Consider the following 27,351-nt stretch of genomic DNA (forward strand, 5'->3'; position numbering starts at 1 on the left):
TACTTTACACTCACGCTTGTTTTATAAATGGTTTCATTAGTATATGAAACCTGTATGCTTTCTTTGTTTGCATCTGTCAGGGTTAGTAATTTCAGTCATAATCCGATAGGTAGCGCCACCAGAAGATTGTGCAGCTAATCTCGTGTTTTAGCACGTCCCAGTCTCAACTGTTTCAGTTATGTTTACCCTTCCATCAAAAGTCTCTGCCAAAATGCTATCTTCCAGAGATTAAATGCCTTTGTTAACTTAAGAGACACATACAAAGTCTTGAATGTGAATAAATGCGTATATCTTTCAATGTGTTATGACAACAAAGGCATCAAAGATTGATTCTGTACATAATTTACCGTCTTAGCAAATATCAATAAAGAATAAAACTTCGGCCTTTCATTGATACAGACGGAGGTTATATAAAAGTTTTCAGTTCAAGAAACAAAACTATAGCGAGGGTCCTGGTCAAGGTAAGTGCAAACCACGTGTCTAAAGTTCGAACTTTTTCCCTTAACCCGATACACAGTATCAAACTAAATTATGATACGTATAATTGTACCATAATTTGGTTTTTGGTTTACCCATCCTGACACCCGTCCATTCCCCTGACAAATATTGTGCCCCACCCATTCTCACAAATATTGTAATCTACACATTCACACCCCTGACATAAATATTGTACCCTACCCATCGTCACACTAGTCCACACCCCTGGCATAAATATTGTACCCTACCTCTCCTTATACCCCAATCATAAATATTGTATGTACCCATCCTCACCCTTGACATAAAAGCTGTAACAACCCATCGATATAAATATTGTACTCTATCCATCCTAACACCCGTCCACGCACCTGACACAAATATTGTACCCTACCCATCCAGAACCCTGACATAAATATTGCAGCCAACCCATCCACATCTCTGACATAAATATTGTACCCTACCCATCCACATCCCTGACAAAAATATTGTACCCTACCCATCCACATCCCTGACATAAATATTGCAGCCAACCCATCCACATCTCTGACATAAATATTGTACCCTACCCATCCACATCCCTGACAAAAATATTGTACCCTACCCATCCACATCCCTGACAAAAATATTGTACCGTACCCATCCACATCCCTGACATAAATATTGTAGCCTACCCATCCACACCCCTGACATAAATACTGTAGCCTACCCATCCACACCCCTGACATAAATACTGTAGCCTACCCATCCCAAACTACGGCCACTTCCCTAACATAAATACTTATCAGGCTATTGAATAACATGAAAGTTTAAAGAACCTGAGAGAAGGTAAGAATATTGATATCAAAGGCTGTCAGGAATGGTAAAACAAACAAACAACAACAACAATAACAAGTCGAAGGACAGTTAAACATAGTAGATACAAGATGTAGCTTTTTGGAACGCACTGATAGTGCTAGAACAGTGGTTCCCAAACTTTTTCGGGCCACCGCCCGCTTGTTATCCTCAGCGCACCACTACCTTACCCCCGTAACAAGAATTATTCAGCATTAGCGCCTTCCCCCCCTCCCCCCCCCCCCCCGCCCGCTAATCCCACCGTCCACTTTGGGAACCGTTGTGCTAAAATAAGCCGTTTCTCTTCGTGATTGAATATTATTGAGTTCGAATTTTACGATCTGCAAGTGTTATTGCCTTTTTAGCACGTTCTCGTTATTTATTTATGTGCCGTAAATACGTATGCCTAACATAATATACTGTGTGTATTTTAAATGCAATGTGAAAATGTATGATGATCAAATTTTATTATATTTTGTATATATGCCTGTTAGCCTCCGTCTGGCAATTATTTCTTATAGATTAAAACCTTATGATACACATTTTCTTCGTCTGTGTACTAAATCCTCCTTTTTACAAATAGTACAGGTGTCGATGGTGGAAAGTTGAAATAAGTTATAGGCCACATAAACTGGTTTCGGTACCGCTCTCTGTGCAGTGTAGTGCTTTGGCCCTAACAAATGACTTCATTTTACTGTAGTATTATTTCCCGCAAAAGATACATTAATAGGAAATCCTAAATATTTTAAATAGATAGAAAATGTCATATAATAAGCCGTATGGACAGTTATTTGTTGTATATAATATATTTGCCTCGGTTTCGCATGCAGACCTTGTGGCCTAATGGATAAGGCGTCGGCCTCCGGAGCCGAAGATTGTGGGTTCGAGTCCCATCAAGGTCGTATATTTTTACACGTAAATTTTTAATAAAATAAATAAACAATTATGTTTATGCAAATTTAAGCGAGGAATTTATGAACTCTTGTAATTGTTAGATATTCTGTCAATAGTTTCAAGTATTTCAACTAAGGTTGTTAGTGATCTTTGCACACATAACTACAAAATTGCTTCCCCCCCCCCCATCTGATGCTGAATAACGAGGTATGTTTATTAACTGATACAGATGATATTCACTTTACTTTTATTTGTCAAATGTTACATGTAAGAAGCTGCTTTTACTTTACATGTCTTTAATCAGTAACACTTTGTTTCTTTGTGGCATGTGTCTACAAAGTAAAATATTTTATTTCTGTAGTGCAAACTAAATGAAATGGGAAAATATTTTCAGAATACTAAGATTTCCTGTTTGTCATGGATTATCAGTTGGTATAGAATCTATCGTTGCAGCAAACCACAAACGTAAGACCCAACAAACAGTTAGGGTCCTTCTACAGAAGTAATAGGACCCCATCTCCATTCTACAAAACAATAAATCCAATGACAGTCTTTTTGTTTCCTTGTCAAAGACTATACAAAATATCACATGAACACAGAAAAATAACAGTAACTAATTTGCAATGAAATTATATGCTTATTCCTTTTTCTTTCCTGTCAATACTATGTCGTCTATTGATAGGGTTGTGTTGATCGTGTAATTGATTCTCCTATTTAACAAGTTCAAATAGTACCAAATCTAGCCCTCTAATAATGTGAATGCAGGACTGTACTAAAAACATATAAAGATGGATACAATGGTAAAACTTGGCCTCTTACAATATGTATACAGGATTGTGTGGTTTTGGATTTGAATGTAGCTTTAACAATTTGAGTCATATTGCTACTGCATTGAGGTAGTTTATAGCTATGTCTAGCATGTGGCATGATGTCACACCCAGTCACATTATGCTGACACCAAGCTGACCATTCCTAACACTAACATCGCAATGCTGACAGCCAGAGATGCAGCTGTAAGTACCATTATAATAAGTCATTGGTATCATTTAACCCGGGGGTCAAACCCATTAACTTCTGCATCCGAGGCAGAAGCTTCTAACCACATAGGTCACTGGGCACTCAGTATGCAGGACCATATTAAAAACATAAAGAAGGGATGTAGTGACAAAGTAAGGTGTTGGCAGGCCCATATTAACAAAGCACAATTTGGGATACAGTGACAAAGCAAGATGTTGGCAGGCCCATATTAACTATGTACAATTTGGGATACAGTGACAGAGCAAGATGTTGGCAGGCCCATATTAGCAATGTACAATCTGGGATACAGTGACAAGGCTAGGTCTCTAACAAAGGTATATGCAGGCCCATATTAACAATGTACAATTTGGGATACAGTGACAAAGCAAGGTGTTGGCAGGCCCATATTAACAATGTACAATTTGGGATACAGTGACAAGGCTAGGTCTCTAACAAAGGTATATGCAGGCCCATATTAACAATGTACAATTTGGGATACAGTGACAAAGCAAGGTGTTGGCAGGCCCATATTAACAATGTACAATTTGGGATGGAGTGACAAGGCTAGGTGTTGGCAGGACCAGATTAACAATGTACAAGTTGGGATACAGTAACAAGGATAGGTCTCTAACAAAGGTATATGCAGGCCCATATTAACAATGTACAATTTGGGATACAGTGACAAAGCAAGGTGTTGGCAGGACCATATTAACAATGTACAAGTTGGGATACAGTGACAAAACTAGGTCTCTTACAAAGGCATATGCATGACCATATTAAAAGCACATACAGATGGAATACTGTAACCTATGTCTAACATATAAACCTTGGTAATATCAGCAGAGTTTCTACATCCGGGTACTTTGATGCATCATTTGGATGACATGAAAACTTGGTCTTTTTCCTTATTGCAGTCATAATGATCAGAACCTCATTTTTCTCTCTCACCATACTCTGTGTATGAATACTGCTGTAAAAGGTACTATTTTAATTTTGTTGGTGAAACAAAAAAATATAAAAACATGCTCAGGCATGGGAATTTATTAGCAATTTATTTTGTTTTGTAATGATATTACTTTTTTTTGAATTTTTCTCTCTCACTAAATCCATTGCTGTCCCTTTTTAAAAGGATAAAGCAACTCAGATTTGAGGATAATTTTGATATCAACATATTTCAGGTTTTAGACTTATTTTCAAAATCCAACTATAAAAATCATATACCATGAGGAAGACAAAGAATCTGATTTGCTATTGATGCAACTTAAATTGATTTATTTTTTAAAAAAATCAGAAAAAAGGATAAATAAAAATATTCCATTACTGAACCAAATCTCACCCTCGTAAAACTCTTTCATAATACAATAATGAACCAGGTAAATACCTCCAGGTAGTAAGTACCTTGCTGTTCTTTTGACCTCATGTGCTATGGATACCAATCTCCATCTCTAAGTCCCTGACAGTGTAATTTTTGTCATCTTAAGCAAAATATATAACTCCAAATATCTTATTCCAAAAGCACAGGTAAATTATTGGATCTACCTTTGTTATGTGAATGCCTAAAACTTCAAACACAAACAAGACCACTCTGGTGGCCTAAGTGGTTAGAGTGTTTGCCTCAGATGAAGAAAGTCACGGGTTCGATCCTCGGCCGAGTCACACCAAAGACTTATAAAAATGGTTCATACAGCTGCCTTGTTTGGTGCTCAGCATTAAGAGGTTTTTGTTAGGACTGATCAGCCTTGTGTCAGGATAATGTGGTATATGATGCAACATGTATGCGGCATGATGCCACAGTGCTAGCATCACACTACCCCGAGTGGCCGAGTGGTCTAAAGCGCTCACCGTTCCAGATCACTGCCATCTCACCTCTGTCTGCGTGGGTTCGAGTCCAAGGCTCGGCTAGCGTGGGTACATGGGAAAGCCTGCCAGTAGCTTCTCGTGGGTCGGTGGTTCTTCCCTGGGTTTTCCAGGGTTCTTCCTCCACCAGTTATACTGGCCACCATGTATAGCCTATCTTGTGCTGAAAAATGGCGTTCAACCCTAGAACAGCAACAACAAATCACACTACAGACACCAATTAACTGTCAGTAAATATTCACAGCCAATGCTTCTCTGCCTGCTACTGATGTTGATCCTCCTACATAAAAAGCACCAACCATTTATGTCAGGGAGGGTCTGTGCATTCCTGTTGAACTGGGACATTTTTCTTTTCTTTTGCTGTACCTCAACATTCCCACATTTCCAGGCTTCACCCCACTCATAAATGAGATGGTCCACGACTAATGGCATGAGACATAATAAGAGTTAAACCAACTCAAAGGAATATTCCCAAAATAAAGCAAGGTCATATTTGACAATGCATTAAAGTCTATGCAAACAATGTCAAACTGTGCAAAAGCAAACAACTAATTTTAAAGTCTATGCCAACAAAAACAAAATGTGCTCAATGCAAACAACTAATTTTGAAATCTATCAAACAATAAGCAAAGTGTGATCAAAGCAAACAACTAATTCCGAAGGCTATGATAGCAATGACAAGTGTGATAAAAGCAAATAATTAATTCTGAAGCCTATGACAGCAAAGACAAAGTGTGCTAAATGCAAACAACACATTTTGAAGTGTCCTTTATAAATGGATTTCATTGTGAGGGAGTTTCTAATTTATTTGGTTTCTCTTGTTTGTTTTAGATGTTGTGTTATGTGTGCCCCAGCCAGTTTCCTCTCTTTGCTCTTTAGTAAATTAGACACGTCAATACAACATGGATATATCCACCAATACGACACAACCGAAGCACAAAGTTTTAATTCAAACAGGGACCATAACTCTGTAAAATTTCTAGATTTTGGTTATAAAAAACACCTAAAAACCAAATCAAAGTTGAACTAAACTTAAAAGATAAAGAAATACCAAATTTAATTCAAGTCCTTCAAATATTATTGAGTGGAAAAGAAATCTGCAAAGGATGTGATAAATAAATGCAACAATTTAACCCTTTCTATTAACATGACAGAAACCTAAGCAAAATTCATCATCTGCTTACCATGCAGATCTTTAAGAGGCAATACTTAATACCACCAATAGCGCAGACTGTGGCACGAGGCCTTTTTAAAAAAGGTCCAAGAGAAATGTCCCATGAAGCAAAGTTTGTAACAGAAAATTCTTTACAGACATTCCACTTAACTACAAAGCAAAATAGCTTTAATGATGAGCATAATCAAAGAATTATTTTCATAGCTACTACTCATTTCCCAATCTCAATAAAACCAAGATCAACTTATAGTATGTAGGGTAATTTGATTTGAACTTGATGGGAGTTATTTCCTATACTGAAGTTCAGCCTGTGAAATCTGTTCCCACAAAATGATCTAAATTGTTTGCATAATGTTACATGGACCTTAATCCCCATGTCATATGGACAAGCAATTGTGACCTTAACCCCCATGTCATCTGGACAATCAAATGTGACCATAGCCCCCATATCATAAGGACAAGAATTTGTGACCTTAACCCCCATGTCATAAGGACAAGTAAGTGTGACCTTATCCCCTATCATATGGACAAGAATGTTTGACCTTAACCTGCATGACATATGGACAAGAACTTGTGACCTTAACCCCATGTCATATGGACAAGTGTGACATTAACACCCATGACATGTGGGAAAGCAAGTGTGACCGTAACCCCATGTCATGTGGACAAGCCAGTGTGACCATAACCTCCATGTCAGAAGGACAAGTAAGTGTGACCTTAACCCAATGTCATATGAACAAGCAAGTGTGACCTATGGACAAGAATTTGTGACCTTAATTCCATGTCACATGGGCAAGTGTGACCATAAGCCACATGTCATATGAACAAGCAAGTGTGACCTTTAACCCCCATATCATATGGACAAGCAACTGTGCTGTAGAATGAGTTGTCTGTCTTAGCTAGTGATGATTTATTTTGAAGTATGAAGAAAATTCATCAGAATACTTGGAATTATAAACAAATGACAAAAATTGAAACCAAATCCTGACTAGCAATTTTCTCTGAATGTTACCTGGGGTGAGTAAGCTTGAAAAAAATGGTTTTCTCTTCATAGTCATTCATGCCAAGTATGATAAGAATAGGAATGTAATGGCATGGCAGCACAATACTAGCTAATGGTGGCAATTAAAAATTGAGTTCCAAATATGTTGTTGTTGTTGTAGGGTTTAACGCCATTTTTCAGCACACAATAGGCTATACATGGCAGCCAGTATTAATGGTTGAGGAAGTGCCCGGGTAAACCCCGAAAAGAACCACTGACCCTCGAGAAGTTCCAAACATGTAAATACCATGTCCAAGCTTTAGGAAGATAAGGTCTTCTAAATAACGTAAACCTGTAGCACCACATGATTAACAATAAAAAAAACGATTTTAAAAATTCTGTAAAAAAGTTTTAAAGTTAAAGTTAATAACTCACAATTGGTTATAAAAACCACACAATCTAAAAAAGTCGAAAATAATCTATGGTGGTAGACCACCATACAGTAATTTTTTAAAAATACGTTAATATTTTAAAAACAATTTATGCTTCTGTTCCACCGAGTGGAAGCGGATATACTGTTTGTCTCACTGGGTGGAAGGAGACAGATGAAAAGAATACATCCCTGGCAGGGTATGGGCTCTAATCGAGGCTTGCCCTTCACTAGATATGCTAGTCATGAATGTGTTCTATACATGATCAATGCAAGACACAAATCTCTTTGATTTGTTCCATTTGCAGGATGCTACTGTTCAATGAGGGGTTTGATATTTTTGTTGAATATTCATTCATGATATTTTGCCAGGTATATAGAACACATAATTCATGTATAATAATTTCAGACTTGTATAATATTTAATATCAATATATGGAGTCTGCAACTGAGAAATGGAAAAGTGCATGACAGCTATATATTCCCTTTCATTACCTTTAATATCAATGTGACTGCATATCAAACAGTACAGAATAATACTTGTTTTTAGATTTAGCAAGCAAATGATGTTTTAATAAGATCTGAGTATCGCTTTATTTACTTTGCTAAGAAATGGAGGTTTTATTCAGTACTGGCTTTTTGTGATGGTGCCATGGAAATTCCAAAAGCAGCTGCAACCTTGCCTACATCTTTTCAATCATGTGTATACAGGTATGAATGGCCACAATAGCATGCTCTAAAATTTAATTGAATTAAATCTGGAAAAGGAGAGTACTGATTGAGAATATTTTGAATTGGTAAAGATAAAATATTATTTTTGGTGGTGTTGGTAACTGAGATGTCTGGTGTTAACGGTATATAGGTTTACCACAGTATTTTTTCTAGTGGTATTTACCTTGGTATATTTTCACTGTACTGGTACAGCGGTATTTAGTTTCTGTCATTAAGGAATGCAAATAAATTCACTAGTAATATTGTTACAAATTTGATGTTATTAACAGCATGTTTTAATTTTACATGACAAAATAATTTAAACAATTATTCATTTTTTTGTTGCAAAACAGTTGTATTTGTCACAAACAATAATTAAATTCATGATCCTTTAATCACGTTTAACATTTTGATGCTATCACCATTGCCATAAAATCTGATGCATTTTATCTATCTTTCAGAGAAAGGCTTGACACATACAAGTGATTCTTTTGTCTATCTTTCAGAGAAAGGCCTGACATATACATGTGATTCTTTTGCCTATCTTTCAGAGAAAGGCCTGACACATACAAGTGGTTCTTTTGTCTATCTTTCAGAGAAAGGCCCGACACATACATGTGATTCTTTTGTCTATCTTTCAGAGAAAGGCCTGACATATACAAGTGATTCTTTTGTCTATCTTTCAGAGAAAGGCCTGACACATACAAGTGATTCTTTTGTCTATCTTTCAGAGAAAGGCCTGACACATACAAGTGATTCTTTTGTCTATCTTTCAGAGAAAGGCCTGACACATACAAGTGATTCTTTTGTCTATCTTTCAGAGAAAGGCCTGATACATACAAGTGATTCTTTTGTCTATCTTTCAGAGAAAGGCCTGACACATACAAATGATTCTTTTGTCTATCTTTCTGAGAAAGGCCTGACACATACAAGTGATTCTTTTATCTATCTTTCCGAGAAAGGCCCAACATATACATGTGATTCTTTTGCCTATCTTTCAGAGAAAGGCCTGACACATACAAGTGATTCTTTTGTCTATCTTTCAGAGAAAGGCCTGACACATACAAGTGATTCTTTTGTCTATCTTTCAGAGAAAGGCCTGACACATACAAGTGATTCTTTTGTCTATCTTTCAGAGAAAGGCCTGATACATACAAGTGATTCTTTTGTCTATCTTTCAGAGAAAGGCCTGACATATACATGTGATTCTTTTGTCTATCTTTCAGAGAAAGGCCTGACACATACAAGTGATTCTTTTATCTATCTTTCCGAGAAAGGCCCAACATATACATGTGATTCTTTTGCCTATCTTTCAGAGAAAGGCCTGACATATACATGTGATTCTTTTGTCTATCTTTCAGAGAAAGGCCTGACACATACAAGTGATTCTTTTATCTATCTTTCAAACAAATGCCTTACATGATGAAAGTGATGCACTTAATTTTTCCGTCCAAGGCCTGACATATACGTCAAGTGATTCTTTGTCAATCTTTCAGAGAAAGGCCCGATATATGTAAGCAATTCTTTGTCTATCTTTCAGTGAAAGGCCCGATATATATAAGCAATTCTTTGTCTATCTTTCAGTGAAAGGTCTGACATATACAAGTGATTCTTTGCCTATCTTTCAGACAAATGCTTGATATAAACAAGTGATTCTTTTGCCTATCTTTCAGTGAAAGGCCTGACATATACAAGTGATTCTTTGTCTATCTTTCAGACTAATGTCCAATATAAACAAGTGATTCTTTTACCTATCTTTCAGACAAATGCCTGATATAAACAAGTGATTCTTTTGCCTATCTTTCAGAGAAAGGCCTGATATATATATGTGATTCTTTTGCCTATCTTTCAGTGAAAGGCCTGACATATACAAGTGATTCTTTTGCCCATCTTTCAGAGAAAGGCCCGATATATGCAAGTGATTATTTTGTCTATCTTTCAGAGAAAGGCCTGACATATAGAAGTGATTCTTTCGCCTATCTTTCAGTGAAAGGCCTGACATATATGTCAAGTGATTCTTTTGTCTATCTTTCAGAGAAAGGCCTGATATATACAAGTGATTCTTTTGCCTATCTTTCAGAGAAAGGCCTGACACATACAAGTGGTTCTTTTGTCTATCTTTCAGACAAAGGCCTGACACATACAAGTGATTCTTTTGCCTATCTTTCGGAGAAAGGCCTGACACATACAAGTGATTCTTTTGTCTATCTTTCAGAGAAAGGCTTGATATATACAAGTGATTCTTTTATCTTTCAGACAAACGCCTCACATGACGAAAGTAATTTTTTTGTCTTACTGTCTTTCTTTCAGTTGACATGAAAAAATCATGCTTCTGTCTCACTATCTTTCAGACAAAATCGGATATAAAAGTGACGTGTTTGTCTCACTATCTTTCAGATATGATGAAAGTGATGTGTTTGTCTCACTGTCTTTCAGATATGATGAAAGTGATGCGTTTGTCTCACTATCTTTCAGACAATGGTTTGACATGAAGACACAAGACACTGTTAACATGTCATCAATGTACGTTTACTGTATACAAGATTAACAGAATGATACAAAAAAGATACATACAATTTCATAATTAAGAAAAGCAGTGTTCCCTTTCTGTTTCCCCCCAATTTTTTTTTACTCTGCATTAATTGTTATAAATCTCATATCAAGTAGCTTAGATTAAAGCTATGCATATAGTGCCAGCTTTAAAAAAAAATGAGAACTGACAGAAATTTTTATCTGCAAGTAAGTTTATTATGAAATACAAACCATATTCAAATGTGTATATTAAATAATTAATAGTTACACTCATGAAAGATTCTAATGCATAACTTGGAATGAAAAAGTTGTAAATGAGGAATGAACTATTGGAACATTTTATAGGTTACCACAGAAGACCATGTTTAGTTAATGGAAGTTACATTTTCATGATTTGAAATTAATTATTGGAAACTAGTGTTTTTCTTCCTACGTCTCAGTACATTCACTGAAATATTTTAATGACGCAATAGAAATTCTTCAGACCATAATAGCATGTGATAGAAAAGGTTACAATGTTTTTATAATGACATAGAATGCTAGCTTCCACCAAATCAGCACATTTGATACGGTAGATAATGGTTACACGTCTAGATGAAAAGTACACGATTGCAGTCTCCGTTTCTTAACCACTCATCACAGTCTTGATGAATTCTGGAAAAAGAAAGAGAAAACAAAAATTGATTAATATTCAGATTTTTTCAAATGATTCATAAACGTCACTTGCAAACCTAACAACTAAAAATCCCCACTCACTCTATGACATATCTTCCCTTCCCACACTGTGCCACCTCTAGTGTAAATCCCCACTCACTGTATTATCTTCCCTTCCCACACTGTGCCACCTCCTGCATAAATCCCCACTCAGTGTATAACATATTTTCACTCTCCACACTGTGCCTCTTCCAGCTTAAACCCCCATTCATCACATTACATAATGTGCTCTTCCCACACTGCCATCTCCTGTGTAAATTCCCACCTCAACGTATTACACACATTCACTTCCCACACTGTGTCACCTCCAGCATAAATCCCCACTCACTGTATTACATACCTTCCCTTTCTATACTGTGCCACCTCCAGTGTAAGTCCCCACACACTGTATCACATATTCTTTCCTTCCCACACTGTGCCACTTCCAGTGTAAATCCCCACCCACTGTTTTACATTTTCTTCCCTTCCCCCACTGTGGCACTTCCAGTTTATATCCCTACTCAATGTGTTATATATTCTACCCTTCTTACATCATACAACCTCAATGTATTATATATTCTACCCTTCTTACATCATACAACCTCAATGTATTATATATTCTACCCTTCTTACATCATACAACCTCAATGTATTATATATTCTACCCTTCTTACATCATACAACCTCCTGACCATGTCCCATGTTTCATACTCCAAAATGTGCCATACTCCAAAATGTGCCATACTGCTGTTTCAGAATGTATAATGTGTTTACATAAATATTCTAAAATGCTGGTCTAATTGCAGGTTTTGTTTAACTGACATTTAAGTCCCTCAAATGGACCCAAGAGGATTTGGCAGACAAGTTTTACTCTTCTTGAAAAAGGGTCATATAGGACAACTTCCACAAGCAGTTTTGGGGTTAAAGGTTATGGGTCAATGACACAGTCTATCACAATATCCCAAAGCTGAAGCAACAGGAGTAGTATGGTTTTCCTTCTAACACAAGTTTCTTAATTAGGTCCATGTACCTTCATGATAAATCCCTCTCTAACATCATTACAACAGCTCTAGACTTTGAGAAAATTTAAATTTGAGTTCCAAATGTAGAACATTGAATTTATTTCTTCTTATAAAGAACAAAATGACAGGATGAAAATCTAGTCAGGTCATATACATATGTATCTAGTCAGGTCATATAAATATGTATCTAGTCAGGTCATATACATATGTCTCTATTCTGGTCATATACATATGTATCAAGTCGGGTCATATACATATGTCTCTATTCTGGTCATATACATATGTACCTATTCAGGTCATATACATATGTATCTATTCAGGTTATATACATATGTATCTATTCTGGTCATATACATATGTCTCTATTCTGGTCATATACATATGTATCTATTCAGGTCATATACATATGTATCTATTCAGGTCATATACATATGTATCTATTCAGGTCATATACATATGTATCTATTCAAGTCATATAAATATGTATCTAGTCAGGTCATATACATATGTCTCTATTCTGGTCATATACATATGTCTCTATTCTGGTCATATACATATGTATCTATTCAGGTTATATACATATGTATCTAGTCAGGTCATATACATATGTATCTAGTCAGGTCATATACATATGTATCTATTCAGGTTATATACATATGTATCTATTCAGGTCAAATACATATGTATCTATTCAGGTCATATACATATGTATCCAAACAAGCCAACCAAATTCCCTTTGTCTGCCTCAAACAGATTTTGCCTAAATGTGCTATTAAGGTTTCTGTCATGAAATTTCTTTCTCCCAAAAGTCCAAAAAGCTGAAGTGAGAAATTTAAAAATTGCCTTATGGTCTCAAGAAAATCCAATCAGCTCATCAACAAATAAATGCAGACAAATATGCTCATCAAATTTCATTGGTATGCATCGATTAATTTTTACGTAATGCTGCTAAGATTCTGCTTCTATAAGAAAATAGAGTGCTCCTACTGCTTGTGATGAACATATAGAGGTGTGCATGTATGGATGGGCTACAGCAAAACAGTGTCCCTACTGCTTGTGATGAACATATAGAGGCGTGCATGTATGGATGGGCTACAGCAAAACAGAGTGCCCCTACTGCTTGTGATGAACATAGAGGTGTGCATGTATGGATGGGCTACAGCAAACCAGAGTGCCCCTACTGCTTGTGATGAACATATAGAGGCGTGCATGTATGGATGGGCTACAGCAAAACAGAATGCCCTTACTGCTTGTGATGAACATATAGAGGTGTGCATGTATGGATGGGCTACAGCAAAACAGAGTGCCCTTACTGCTTGTGATGAACATATAGAGATGTGCATGTATGGATGGTCTATAGCAAAACAGAGTGTCCCTACTGCTTGTGATAAACAGAGGTGTGCATGTATGGATGGGCTACATCAAACCAGTGTCACTACTGCTTGTGAAGAACATATAGAGGTGTGCGGGCATGGATGGGCTACAGCAAAACAGAGTGCCCCGTACTGCCTGTGATGAACACAGAGGTGTGCATGTATGGATGGGCTACAGCAAAACTGAGTGCCCCTACTGCTTGTGATGAACATATAGAAGTGTGCATGTATGGATGGGCTACAGCAAACCAGAGTGCCCCTACTGCTTGTGATGAACATATGGAGGTGTGCATGTATGGATGTGCTTCATGCAGAAATTATAAACATTTTTTTTCTCAGCTTGATATGTTCATGAAGATGGACTTAGGGGATTTAGGCTAAGAAAGGATCATCATGATTGGTTTGGAAGATGTGTGTTGGTATCATACACAACTTTTGAAAGTGCAGATGCATATGGACAACGTTCTTTTGCATACCAGGGCCCAGGAATGTGGAATGAATTGCCCACTGAACTTGGACACAAAGACACAGTGATCCCATTCAAGAGTGCTCTTAAAACTCACTTATTTCGAATGCAAGAACAAACTTAAAAGACCTAATAATGTTTCCTACCTTAAATATTTTCTGCACATTTTTTTTAATGTTTTCTAATTTTGTGGTGTTTTTTTGTAATCATGTCATTATATGTTTATTTTACGTTATAGATGTTGTCTAATGTAAAGCGCTTAGAGCTCCTAAAGATTAGGTGCTGTACAAAGTCCTCTATTATTATTATCAAGAAGGGGTCTAAAAGTAAAACAATTTCTGACAGCACTGCAAATAGATCTCCAAATTTTCTTTAAAGATAGCCTGCCTATGGGCAAATGAATTTCACAGTTCACATTATTAATTATCGACTTTTTCTGCCTTTTTTCATATTACAGACAATATCAGATTTCAGCTTTACAGACAGACTTATGTGCCCGGACATTTACTTGCCCATGTGACAAATAACTTGCACTGGGCAACTGGCAAGTGGAATTTGGAGCCCTGTGAATGTGAAGAATGGTATGCCCTTTACCTTCATAATTAATGAACCCCTGTGCATCCTCCTGGCCCTGGAAAAGCTGGTCTACTTCTTCATCTGTTAGCCTGTCTCCTGAAAAGAGTTTCAGAAATGCGCAATTTTATGTGTTCAAAGTACAGTACATGAAGGCTTCAAGTTTGCCTTAAATGAAAGGGTGCATAACTCGTCACTGCCCCACTTTTACACTTGTGTACTAAAATTACAAAAATTAAAAACTGAAAAATCCCTCCCAACCGAAGTGCTATGAAATGATACTGAACCAAAACAAGAACAAAACTGAGAACATTCTATTTGCCAAGCAAAGATATTGTATATCAAATAACTATTCTTAATTTCAACTCGGAGTGTAACAGAATCAAATGAGTTGACACATTCCCATCTATCCTTCTGTTAGAAATACCATGTCACAGATTCATTCCCATTTACCGATTACAGAATGTTGTTTGCTATAGTGCTTGACTGAGATCATGGGTCCCAAAAGGGTTACAAACATGCCAAAAATTTTAACCTATGTCAACAATAATTTTTGCACTGGTTGCAAACCTTGATCTAAACACAGTGAGGAAAACAATGCATCGAAACAGTTGTGCACATAACTTTGCGTCCTCTTTTTCCAAAATAACAAGTGGATAAAGGGATAAACAAGCATGATGACAGAATATTTCAATTCACATTTTAAACTGAAGCTAAGTGTGAAACTTGACATATGGGAGTAACCTGACATATAACAAACATACATAATTGGACAGTTATATGTGGAACATACACAAGATTGGTTTCCTTAAAAATTCTGATTTTTTAAAAATTATTTCATCTGATCTGTGCTATTTGCCAGTATTCAGAGGTCAACAATACACATGCAAAAAACAATATTTCATGTTAACTAACATTATTTTGTTTCAAAGTACATTTGTTAAACATACAACTACGACAAAAATAGTAATGTGCTACAGTAGTAGTATCACAGATAACATGGACACAACATATTTGTCATGAGTGTGATATGCAAAATTAGCCTCACAGCCTTGCATTTGTACAGCCAACATGTGAAAACAAGAGACAAATTACCGCTATTACTGCATTTCACAGCATTAAACACTATAACTAAGTCATTAACACAAGTAATCAACACACGTACTGATAACTCCAAGAAACAAGGCTGGCAATTTTTACAGATTCAACATAGCCTACATAAATTTACACCGAAAGAATGTTCCTTCTTCAGAAACACAAATTATAACATCATAATTACTATAACCAATGACTGAATTTAACTATGGTACTTTCGATTTAGAAGTAACTTCTGCTGCCTGAACAAAATTGGCACTCCTGTTATCAAAGTCACATTTTGGTGCTGCAAATAACAACTTTGGATGTCCATGGACACAGTGTGCAAGTGCTTGTAGTCAGATGGCAATATATGTGCATGTTTTATTAATAAAAGTTAGTTACATGTGCCACATTCATGATGTTTAGAGAACTTACTGAGCTCCACTTTGAAAAGCCCCCCCCCCCCCCCCCGTGAACCAATGGACTCAGCATATAATGTTGCAGTCACAAAATTCAGTTCATTGAAATTAAGACTCGTAGTTTCAAAATACGAACCTTCAGCTGGAGCTGTTATAATAAAAACCTTTATGCCTGTTTTATTATCCGTGGTCTATTATTTTCTTCCTAGTATCTTTGTTACAATTATAGAGGACAATAAATGGTAACATGGTTTAGCAGTCTGCCCCCATAACAGCAGCCGACAGACCAAAACGGTGCTCCCTTGCTGTCGCCTCAAGCACCAGATGGCGCAGAGAGGACTGATTGATTGATTTAAGTGGACATAACGAGTTATATGCAGGACTAAAATTTTCAGGTCTTAAAGTTTGCAAACTTTTAAAGTTATGTTTTTGTGGATTATATGTTATTTAGTCTTTAATAATTTCATAATGATGCATTTTTTTGCTCTTAACTTTGCTAAAATTACACACAGCTGCTACAAAGAAAGTGATGATAATAATTTTAAAAAATGGTAGGATAAAGATAGCCCAAAGTTTCAAATTATTTTGCTCTCATCAACTGATTCAAAACTTATGATAGCTGATTGTGCATACTAGAGATATTTGAACTATTGCTGCATTTATACATGTCCATCTGGCTGTTCTAAGAAAAAAAATTTCATAATTTTTCCATTTAAAGTCAGAAGCAGCAATATCTGTGCTCTGAACCAAGCACTGTACACCACTCCCTCGATAACTCGCGCACCCGTTTATAATGCAGTGTCAGACGTGGATCCCATTTTATAAAACCGAAAATACCACAAAAATTGATCCCTATTTGTTGAACTTGAAGAAAATCGCAATCAAAATTGGTACCAGAAACTTTGATGTACTTTGATGTATCGCTTGTTTTATTGTTGAAAACGGTAGATAGGACCTGGAAAATTTAATCAACACCATGAAATATCAAATTTAAAAATAGCTCATACAATTTTTTACATTTTCTTTCCAAAAGACATTCCTAGTACACCACAATTAACAATACACAAGGAAATTTGATCAATGAAAATGTCACGCTGAGTGGAGGCAGTACTTCAATAAATAAATACAAATTAAATAATTTTTTTATCAATTGAAATTTGTGTTCTAGTTCCATCTTTCAGTTCCTTTCAAGTGTAATTGTCATAAATGCAATGTGTCCTCTTGTAATTAAATGTAAAATGTGTCAATCTACCGTAACAGCTATGTCCACGAGCATCTCTCTGAGAACCTAATTAAGTGCCATGTTTTGATGACTGACTTGCAGAAGTATTTGTTGTATTGTTGCACTGAATTAAAAGCTGGTCTCTTTGTATTATCACGTTAATTATGTCTTTTGAATTAAAAAAATAAATAAAAAGAGGTGGAATAAAAGAAAAGTTAAAGGGCACAAAAATCGGACTAACTTAAAATTTAGCGGCCTTGGTCGTATGAACTCACTTCATTTGATCAATCGAACACTGTAATAATCATTAATGTGTATGTAACAGAAACTACCTTAAATTAACCGACTCTTTCATAACTGTGATCAAAGATAACAAGGCAGCCAAGCGAAATGAATAATTCGTAAAATATAGAGCTTGATTTCACAGATACGAACCATTTGTGAGCAAGCAAGTTTCAGAGAATTCTTGAACTGGCATTTAGAGATATCCTCGGGGATGATAAGAAATTTCATTATTACTTCCAATGAAATCACGACATTAACATTGTACTAATTGAACAATAAAAAATTGAATTTTGACGTAGACGTGTCAAGAAATAAATGTCGCATGTTTTTGAGAAGAAAAAAACAAAGGAATCTTGTTTGGTGGTCTATCAACAGTTAGTCTAGTTCCCAAATTATGGATACCGATTTGGCAAGATACTATTAAACACCACAACGGGAACCAGACTCATCAAGAAAACAAAAAGCAGTGACGTAATACACAGATTTTTTCATGTACATGTGATGGTTGTTCAAACCAGTTGGAACGATCTTTTGTATGTTGGATATTTTGAAGAAAAAAATGTTATTTAAACAGAATAACGTAAACAGCTTCATTAGAAAAAGTGCATTATTAAAAATCATTATCGACATGATTGTAAAATGAGGATTCAGTCATTAAACAGCCCAGTTCCCTAATGCCGCTCCCCACCCCACAAACAGATTTCTCGATGTCAAAGTGATCTTTTTTTCAATTTTTGGAGGTCCCTCAGTTGTTGTTGTTGTTGTGGGGTTTAATGCCATTTTGCAGCACACGATAGGCTATATATGGTGGCCAGTATTAATGGTGGAGGAAGAACCCGGAAAAACCCCAGAAAGAACCACTGACCCACGAGAAGCTACTGGCATGCTTTCTCACATTCCCACATTGGCTGAATCCGAGACTCGAACCGGCGCAGACAGAGGTGAGATGGCAGCGATCAGTAACGGAGAACGCTTTAGACCACTCGGCCACTCGGGGGTGGGGTGGGGGGGATCCCTCAGTAACTCGCGCCTTGCTTAGAGTGCGGTCTATGTTTGTGGACCCCGTTGTGCGCGAGTCATCGAGGGAGAGGTGTATCATGCTAAGAAAATGGCAGTGAAGTGAATACAAATTTAACATCATCGATGGAACACAATGTGGGCATCAAAACCTAACTCCAAATGAAGTTGCATCAGAGGTAAATATAAACACCTATAATATTTTGCTTTGGTTTATGAAGGCACCCTTTTTAGAAAGCATTTCTTGCTTAAAGTGAAGATTTAAAGTTTGAAGCTTACTTCATGAGCATTCTAAAACAATAAATAGGAATGTAAGTAATAAAAAAAGTGTCTGACTTATTTCCAACAAAAATCATGCATGATAAATATTCTGAATGACATATTACCTGCCAATTCTTCAATATCCATCAAAAACAGGAGTTTATGAAAAGATGTTTCCATAATTAGGCAATGAAATGTTAAGAACTTTCTATAAAAAAAGGGATCAATAATTGTATTGACCATGCATATTTTTTAACCTTGCCTGTTTTGCAGGACAAGGCATTCATCCAGCTTCGTGCAAGTAATTTGTCAAGAATTATGAGCCAATACAAACCCAATGTTGTCAGAATGTGCCTAAATTCTGCTGAAGAGATGATGCCATTTTGGTCCTTGTCAAACATGCGTAGTCCCTCACTGTAATCCTCGTATGTAGCATGGTCACGGTTACGACTGATGGTTTGAAGAATAGGTAGGAAAATCTCAAGGGAAATCCTGGCCTCTGTGAAAATAAAACAGCCAACATGACAAGCTGACACTAGCAATCACCAAAACTGCAAATGGTAATCAAAATTTTGAGATCATTGATTTCAATTGTCAATAAATTTGACAACTGGAATCTCTGATGCTAATCCTTCAGTCTGCTGATTTTCACCCTGCAAAGTGACTGATGACAGCAAGCATGTATGTTTACCCTGCAAAGTCAATGATGACTGCAAGTGCAAAGTTATTTTCAAATTAGTGAAAAGATACTTTCACCTTCAAAATCACTGAGGACTGCTAGTGTCAATGTATTTCCAAAAGCTGCATTTTAAAAGGAGAACTTTATCTTAAATCACACATCTTAGCATATCTATATCTCTCCCTCTCTAACCACTCTGGTGGTCTAATTGGTTACTGTATAACTGAAAAAACAAACAAGATGAACTCTATGTAAATCTGACAATCACTTACAAATTCACATGCCAAATGAGCACTACTTAACACTGTTTACATCTCATTCACATCAACAATTTTAGTTGCTATTGATTTTGTTTGTAATCATGATTACACCATTTTATTACACTACCAATGAATCACGATGACATTTTATTACACTACCAATGAATCATGATTACACCATTTTATTACACTACCAATGAATCATGATTACACCATTTTATTACACTACCAATGAATCATGATTACACCATTTTATTACACTACCAATGAATCACGATTACACCATTTTATTACACTACCAATGAATCACGATTACACCATTTTATTACACTACCAATGAATCACTATTACACCATTTTATTACACTACCAATGAATCACGATGACATTTTATTACACTACCAATGAATCACGATTACACCATTTTATTACACTACCAATGAATCATGATTACACCATTTTATTACACTACCAATGAATCACGATTACACCATTTTATTACACTACCAATGAATCACGATTACCCCATTTTATTACACTACCAATGAATCATGATTACACCATTTTATTACACTACCAATGAATCACGATTACACCATTTTATTACACTACCAATGAATCATGATTACACCATTTTATTACACTACCAATGAATCACGATTACACCATTTTATTACACTACCAATGAATCACGATTACACCATTTTATTACACTACCAATGAATCATGATTACACCATTTTATTACACTACCAATGAATCACGATGACATTTTATTACACTACCAATGAATCATGATTACACCATTTTATTACACTACCAATGAATCATGATTACACCATTTTATTACACTACCAATGAATCACGATTACACCATTTTATTACACTACCAATGAATCACGATGACATTTTATTACACTACCAATGAATCACGATTACACCTTTATTACACTACCAATGAATCATGATTACACCATTTTATTACGCTACCAATGAATCACGATTACACCATTTTATTACACTACCAATGAATCACGATTACACCATTTTATAACACTACCAATGAATCACGATGACATTTTATTACACTACCAATGAAACACGATTACACCATTTTATTACACTACCAATGAATCACGATTACACCATTTTATTACACTACCAATGAATCATGATTACACCATTTTATTACACTACCAATGAATCACGATTACACCATTTTATTACACTACCAATGAATCATGATTACACCATTTTATTACACTACCAATGAATCACGATTACACCATTTTATTACACTACCAATGAATCACGATTACACCATTTTATTACACTACCAATGAATCATGATTACACCATTTTATTACACTACCAATGAATCATGATGACATTTTATTACACTACCAATGAATCATGATTACACCATTTTATTACACTACCAATGAATCATGATTACACCATTTTATTACACTACCAATGAATCATGATTACACCATTTTATTACACTACCAATGAAGGACAATTACAGTTAAAGAGCCTCTAATCAATAATTACAATTACAGCTCACACTGTAACTGATTACAATAGATCACGATTACAACTGTAACCAGCCCCATGCCTGCCTTGTACTTTCCTTGCCACAGGTGAGGCAAATGCATTTCTTATTTTCATGATGTGTACGAAGCTCCTGGTACAATAATGGATAATACGAAAGTAATTTACAAAAGTGATGTTACAAACCTGGGTTGTTAGCATATCCACACTTTTTCACCTCAGCCTCTGTGGGATTCTGTCCAAGAGACCTAAGTACATCTCCCAGTTGAGAAGCTGCAATTTTGCCATCCCCACGATTATCAAACAGATTAAATACTTCTGTGATATCTGAAACAGAGCATTTTATTTAATTAATTTATCTGATTTTAACTAACTAATGCTGTGAATACAACTGGATTTACATGTGCACAGATAATCTGAGAACAACTTACCCATACTAACTTTCACCCTCTGCCAAACCGCCCAATAAAAAATAAAAATTAAATATATCATGCATGGTACAATCATTTCAACAGAGATTAAAAGCCATGAGACTTGAAATGAAGGCAATACGAATTGTACTGAACTGTAGACTCAACTTCACCAATGAATTCCACTGTATTCAAACATTTCTTTTTGTCTGAATGGCTCAATCATAGGTATTCTTGCGACAAAGTTGCTTTTGACAAGACGCCAAAGACAATGTATTAAATGAATGTACCATATATTATGAAAGCTACGTCAGGGTTGAAATTGGAAACAATTCCATATTAAGTTCGAAAATTTGTAAAACTTCGTGCTTACCACTCATTTGCTCTTCTGTAAACTGTGACTGCAAATTAAAAGAAAACTCATGTATTATACAAAATAATCGTATTACAGTAATAAGGTAATGAAGCTGGGTTCTCATTTTCATTTCAAAAGTTGGACTCTGAGCCTAGAAAAACTTAAGAGTCACTCATCAAGAAATTGGAGTCACCATAAAAATCATGAGTTTAATTTAAAATTTAATGCTTCTTATAATAAACAGATCGGATAAACACTGATAAAAGTTTATGTCCTCGTGACCTTTTTTCATTCTTATTCCAAATTTTTAAAAATGTAACATATCATATAAAGTGTTGTATTCTTGTTACAGTCATAGTTAGAAATGATATGTTCCGAATTGTTTTTTCTTCTTTCATAAATGATGTTGTGATTGTTGTTGTGGGGTTTTAACGCCATTTTTCAGCACACGATAGGCTATACATGGCGGCCAGTATTAATGGTGGAGGAAGAACCCAGGAAAACCCTGGAAAGAACCACCGACCCACAAGAAGCTACCGGCAAGCTTTTTGACATACCCACACTGGCTGACTTTCATAAAAGTGATAACTGATTGTGTAATATCTTAATATAAGGACACATGAACGTTATGAATATCACCACACAGTTTACCCAACAGAAAACAAAAATCAACACATGCTCTCCACATGATGAATCTGGCCTTTTCTATACTGCTGCAACAGCAACAAGATTCTGTTTATCTCAGAACAAACATGTTGAGAATTAAGTGTTATTTTGGTTTTTGACAAATATTACACAGCTTTTATCTAGTATTTTAGACGAATCACATTGTTGAACAAGATTAGAAAGGTGTTTCTTGTTGATATCACATGACTATTCAACCTTGGATGTCACGGGCATGTTGGTTGTGTGATGCTGTAGTCATATGACTAGCTATGAAAATGGCAAGTACCAAGTCAAATTTCGTCAATGATGTATTCTGTCTCAGATTAAAGACAGCAAATATTATACTCTGTGAAAAATAAATAATCTTCCTTTCATACTTTTGACAAAGTTCTTCTCTGCTTTTCATTAACTGGACATTACTGATGGCTCAACAACTGTGCAAGGCACAATTTGTGCTGAAGCATAAAAATGTAAATTTCTAACGCATGCATGGAAGGCATCATCACCTCACAGTAATAACTATCACGTCTAGACAGTAATGACTATCACGTCTAGACAGTAATGACTATCACGTCTAGACAGTAATGACTATCACGTCTAGACAGTAATGACTATAACGTCTAGACAGTAACGACTATCACATCTAGACAGTAATGACTATCACGTCTAGACAGTAATGACTCTCACTAGTAACTTGGTGTGGAGCTGATGTTAATCTTACCTTAGGGTTTAGCTACCATCTAAATATGCGACAGAAATTTAAATTTCAGGCCATGAACCGATGGATACACTGTTCTGTTCTGACAGGGATTTATAGTAAAAAAGTTAGTGCTCTGAAGCATTAAATGCCATGGCATTAATGAGGGATTTTGCTGACAATACACATACAAAGCAAGCAAGATTTAACTGCTGATACTCCCCCACTAAAGTACAAGTTGCACGATTTATATAAGTGCATTTACTGATATAAATTTTAAAAATAATTTTATTTTGAATATTTAATCATAATATAGTTACAACAAAGTTTATTCAATCATGACTTTGAGTGATCTGCACATTAAATGTCATAACATAATTATCAATTGCTATGGACTTTTACAATGGCAATTCAGTATTACACTTTGGTCAAGAAAACTGATATTGGATTGAACTATTACTTGCACAGGGGGAATCACGGTGTGATCATGTGAAGGAATTTGTGTGCATCTTCATTCATCTCTTGTATGGCTGTTCAACTAAGAATGGGATACAAGTAACAAACAATATGTTTTATTCTTAGCTTGCACATATAACATTTCTTCAAAATGACAATTTAGCATGATGTAAAATTTAACTAAAATTAATCTGAATTGACAGACATGTTTCTTGTCTTTTATGTGTATGAAAGCTGACTTCTGAATGGGAAAAATAGGTATTATGTCTGAATTGAAATAAAAGACATGACATATGATGCAGAAGATATATACAAAGTTACATAAATTGTCTTCTATATCTTGGACTTGTCAGCCAATTTTGTTTCTTCCTGCCAGTTTTTCCCAGGCTTTGTTTATATATGATGACATTGTCATGCCTCTGTTTATATTTGTAGTACACCAATCACAGGCGCGTTCCCTCTTACATCATAGCGTGTGACAAAACCAGTTTAAACAAGATCACCTGTTTGCCTGATTGTACCTAAAGATGTCGAAGTACGCTATCACTCAATTTCCGTTAAACATTGTTTGAGTCAATTATATCATAATCTTCAATGTAAGTTTGATGGACAAAGTGGGAAATAAAGTGAATAAACGCCATTTAAAGGTATGTGTTGTCAAATTCTCCAAAATGACACCTGTAGCTGCAAAACGTGACTTAGAACGCGTACGTGAGCTATCTGACTTGTACTAAAATTAGTCTCTGCCACCAGTAATGTCAGAAGAAAAAAAAAGCCAGAGAACTTGTTGGTCTAATTGATTTCATTCAGATATGGCTTGATGTAAGGTCGTTAAATTCACCTGAAGCCGCCACCGCACGCTGCACATTCCAACTTTGGCTCTGACCCCACACCCCAACACAAATGTCAAAGAAAACTAGGGTGGGATGGGTCATTGTAAACTCCGACTATTTAGGAAGGTGATGATGATAACCCTCTTTACACTTAACATTTATGCAAAATGATAAAAAATAACAGCAATCACATTTGTTAAAAATTCTGGGGCAAACAACACCCTATGTTACATTAAACGTACCCCACCCACCCAGTATGAACTTATTATAATCAAGTGTATGTCCAAAACAGTAATTGATGGAGAGTTAAAAAGTGAAACAAATATGTGCCTCAACTACTGTAGTTAACTTACCATTTTGGAGACTGGATTACAAGAAAAGTTTAACACAAAGAGATCGTGATACAAGGTTGACAGGTGAGTTAAAATTCTTCTGATGTTTGTGCAATGAATAACTTTTCCGGTCCGGAAACTCAAAGAACTATGGGTAGATATATTTCATTTCCGCATAGTTCGGCTGTACACTATAGTCTATTTCAATAACATCTATACATTTATATATAAACTATGCATTTCAACCAAAGAATATTTGAAAAAGTACAAAAAGGGTATAATTTATATTTATTTGCTGAATAAAAAATTTAAAAGATGAAACAATCTTTTCACAATTACGTGTCTGCAATGTTTATGTATATTGCAAACAGTACAAAAACCGAAAGTAGTACCAGAATCTTTAAAAACTTCCAGATCAGTATCACGTGACCGTTTTCAGCCAATCGTATTGCAGAAAATCCGTTTCTTTTATAAAAAAATTGGCACTATTTTCTTGTATATTTTCCCGTTAAAAATAATTGTAGACAACGTTAGAACTTAAAAAGCTATAATGTTCAACCATACATAATTTTCACAATTTGGAATTTGGAATTCCAAGATGTGGAACGCAATTTTTCGAGAAATGACCATTTCCAAGTTGGAACCCAATATCGAAAGGAACGTACCACATATGACGATGTCACTATCATGGACATTTACTGTACGATATTAAAACAGAATAACTAAATGTAAAGTGTACTTGTTTTATTTATTCTCACAGGTTCCTTATTCTCTTTGTATTTACTATTTCCCTTCTAAATATATATACTTGCACCATCTGCCGGTCATTTAGAAAGACAGTTTTATTAAACAGAAGTATTTGATCTTAATCAATAACAAACTCTTTCAATATTGTTCACTTATTCAGAAAATAATTAATCAATCAAAAATATATCAAAGCTCTGCTTTCCGTTTACCCCACATTCAAATGCAAGTCTCGTACATCTCACACAGTAAACCAAATCATGTCAATCTATGCTGAATAAGGTCACGACTTGATAATGGATTACCATAATGCAAGCATAGTACATACCGATCGTTACCACAGTCATGGAAGAGAATGAATGTCGTTGTGTCGAAACCTTGACGTACAATCTCCGCATGTTGTACTCTGTACATTGCTATACTTGATGATATGCCAAAATATATAAATGCAACTATATCATTTATGGGTAATGGGCAATGGGCAAGTCATCCAGACTTGCACGGAAAGGTAGACGCTCCCACCCTCCACGAGTCTTCCAGCTATGGATAAATAATGTGATGTGAACAGGCGACCGGAAAGGAGGCCAAACAGCTCAACGGCTACGTGTTCGTGACCAGTGAGTAACCAAGTTGGAGGAAATCGGCCGTAGTCAGGCCTGGAGAGGATTGGGCTCGGCCACGTGGCAGCTGACCTAGGCATACCACACGATAGCACATCTTCAAGAAATTGTGTGAGAAGTACTTTTAACACCAGCAAGATCTGTCTTGCTTCTTCATGGGTTTCAAGAAAGCATTTGACAGGGTGGGGCATGCAGCCTTGTAGGCGACCATGAGACTGTATAACATCAATGCCAACCTCATCACAGTAATATATCACCTCTTTGACAAGGCCACAAGTGCAGTATACTTCAATGGCAGCACAGGGGACTGGTTCAGCACGACAGTCGGAGTCAGACAAGGCTGTCTGTACTCTCCCACACTATTCAACACCTTTCTTGAAAAAATCATGGCTGACGCGCTTGTAAAGCATGAAGAGACGGTCATCATCGGAAGC

The 27,351-nt window shown here is 35.9% G+C and overlaps 1 protein-coding gene and 1 non-coding gene across 2 annotated transcripts; one reads left to right on the forward strand and one right to left on the reverse strand.

Annotated features, from left to right (window-relative positions):
• Positions 1–2,137: 2,137 nt before the first annotated feature.
• On the forward strand, positions 2,138–2,210 carry Trnar-ccg (transfer RNA arginine (anticodon CCG)). Its single transcript has one exon. It is a non-coding gene; the product is annotated as a tRNA-Arg (tRNA).
• An 8,670-nt stretch (positions 2,211–10,880) lies between these two features.
• Positions 10,881–25,726, reverse strand: LOC149791989 (myosin-2 essential light chain-like). The gene is made up of 6 exons (XM_089970486.1): positions 25,575–25,726; positions 22,588–22,615; positions 21,991–22,131; positions 19,648–19,812; positions 15,054–15,131; positions 10,881–11,559 (listed from the first exon to the last, which is right to left on the reverse strand). Exons 1-6 carry the CDS (start codon positions 25,575–25,577, stop codon positions 11,531–11,533), a joined length of 444 nt encoding a protein of 147 aa, XP_089826612.1. The 5' UTR covers positions 25,578–25,726; the 3' UTR covers positions 10,881–11,530.
• Between the last annotated feature and the right edge of the window lie 1,625 nt (positions 25,727–27,351).

The sequence above is a fragment of the Sinohyriopsis cumingii genome, chromosome 9 (assembly GCF_028554795.1).
Source record: "Sinohyriopsis cumingii isolate HCF-2022 chromosome 9, ASM2855479v2, whole genome shotgun sequence".
NCBI classification, from domain to species: Eukaryota; Metazoa; Mollusca; class Bivalvia; order Unionida; family Unionidae; genus Sinohyriopsis; species Sinohyriopsis cumingii.

Coding starts and splice junctions, on each gene's coding strand:
- LOC149791989 (XM_089970486.1), bottom strand. Junction 22,132..22,587: donor TACAGAAGAGCAAATGAGTG/GTAAGCACGAAG, acceptor GCTCTGTTTCAG/ATATCACAGAAGTATTTAAT. Junction 19,813..21,990: donor TGGATATGCTAACAACCCAG/GTTTGTAACATC, acceptor TTATTTTCACAG/AGGCCAGGATTTCCCTTGAG.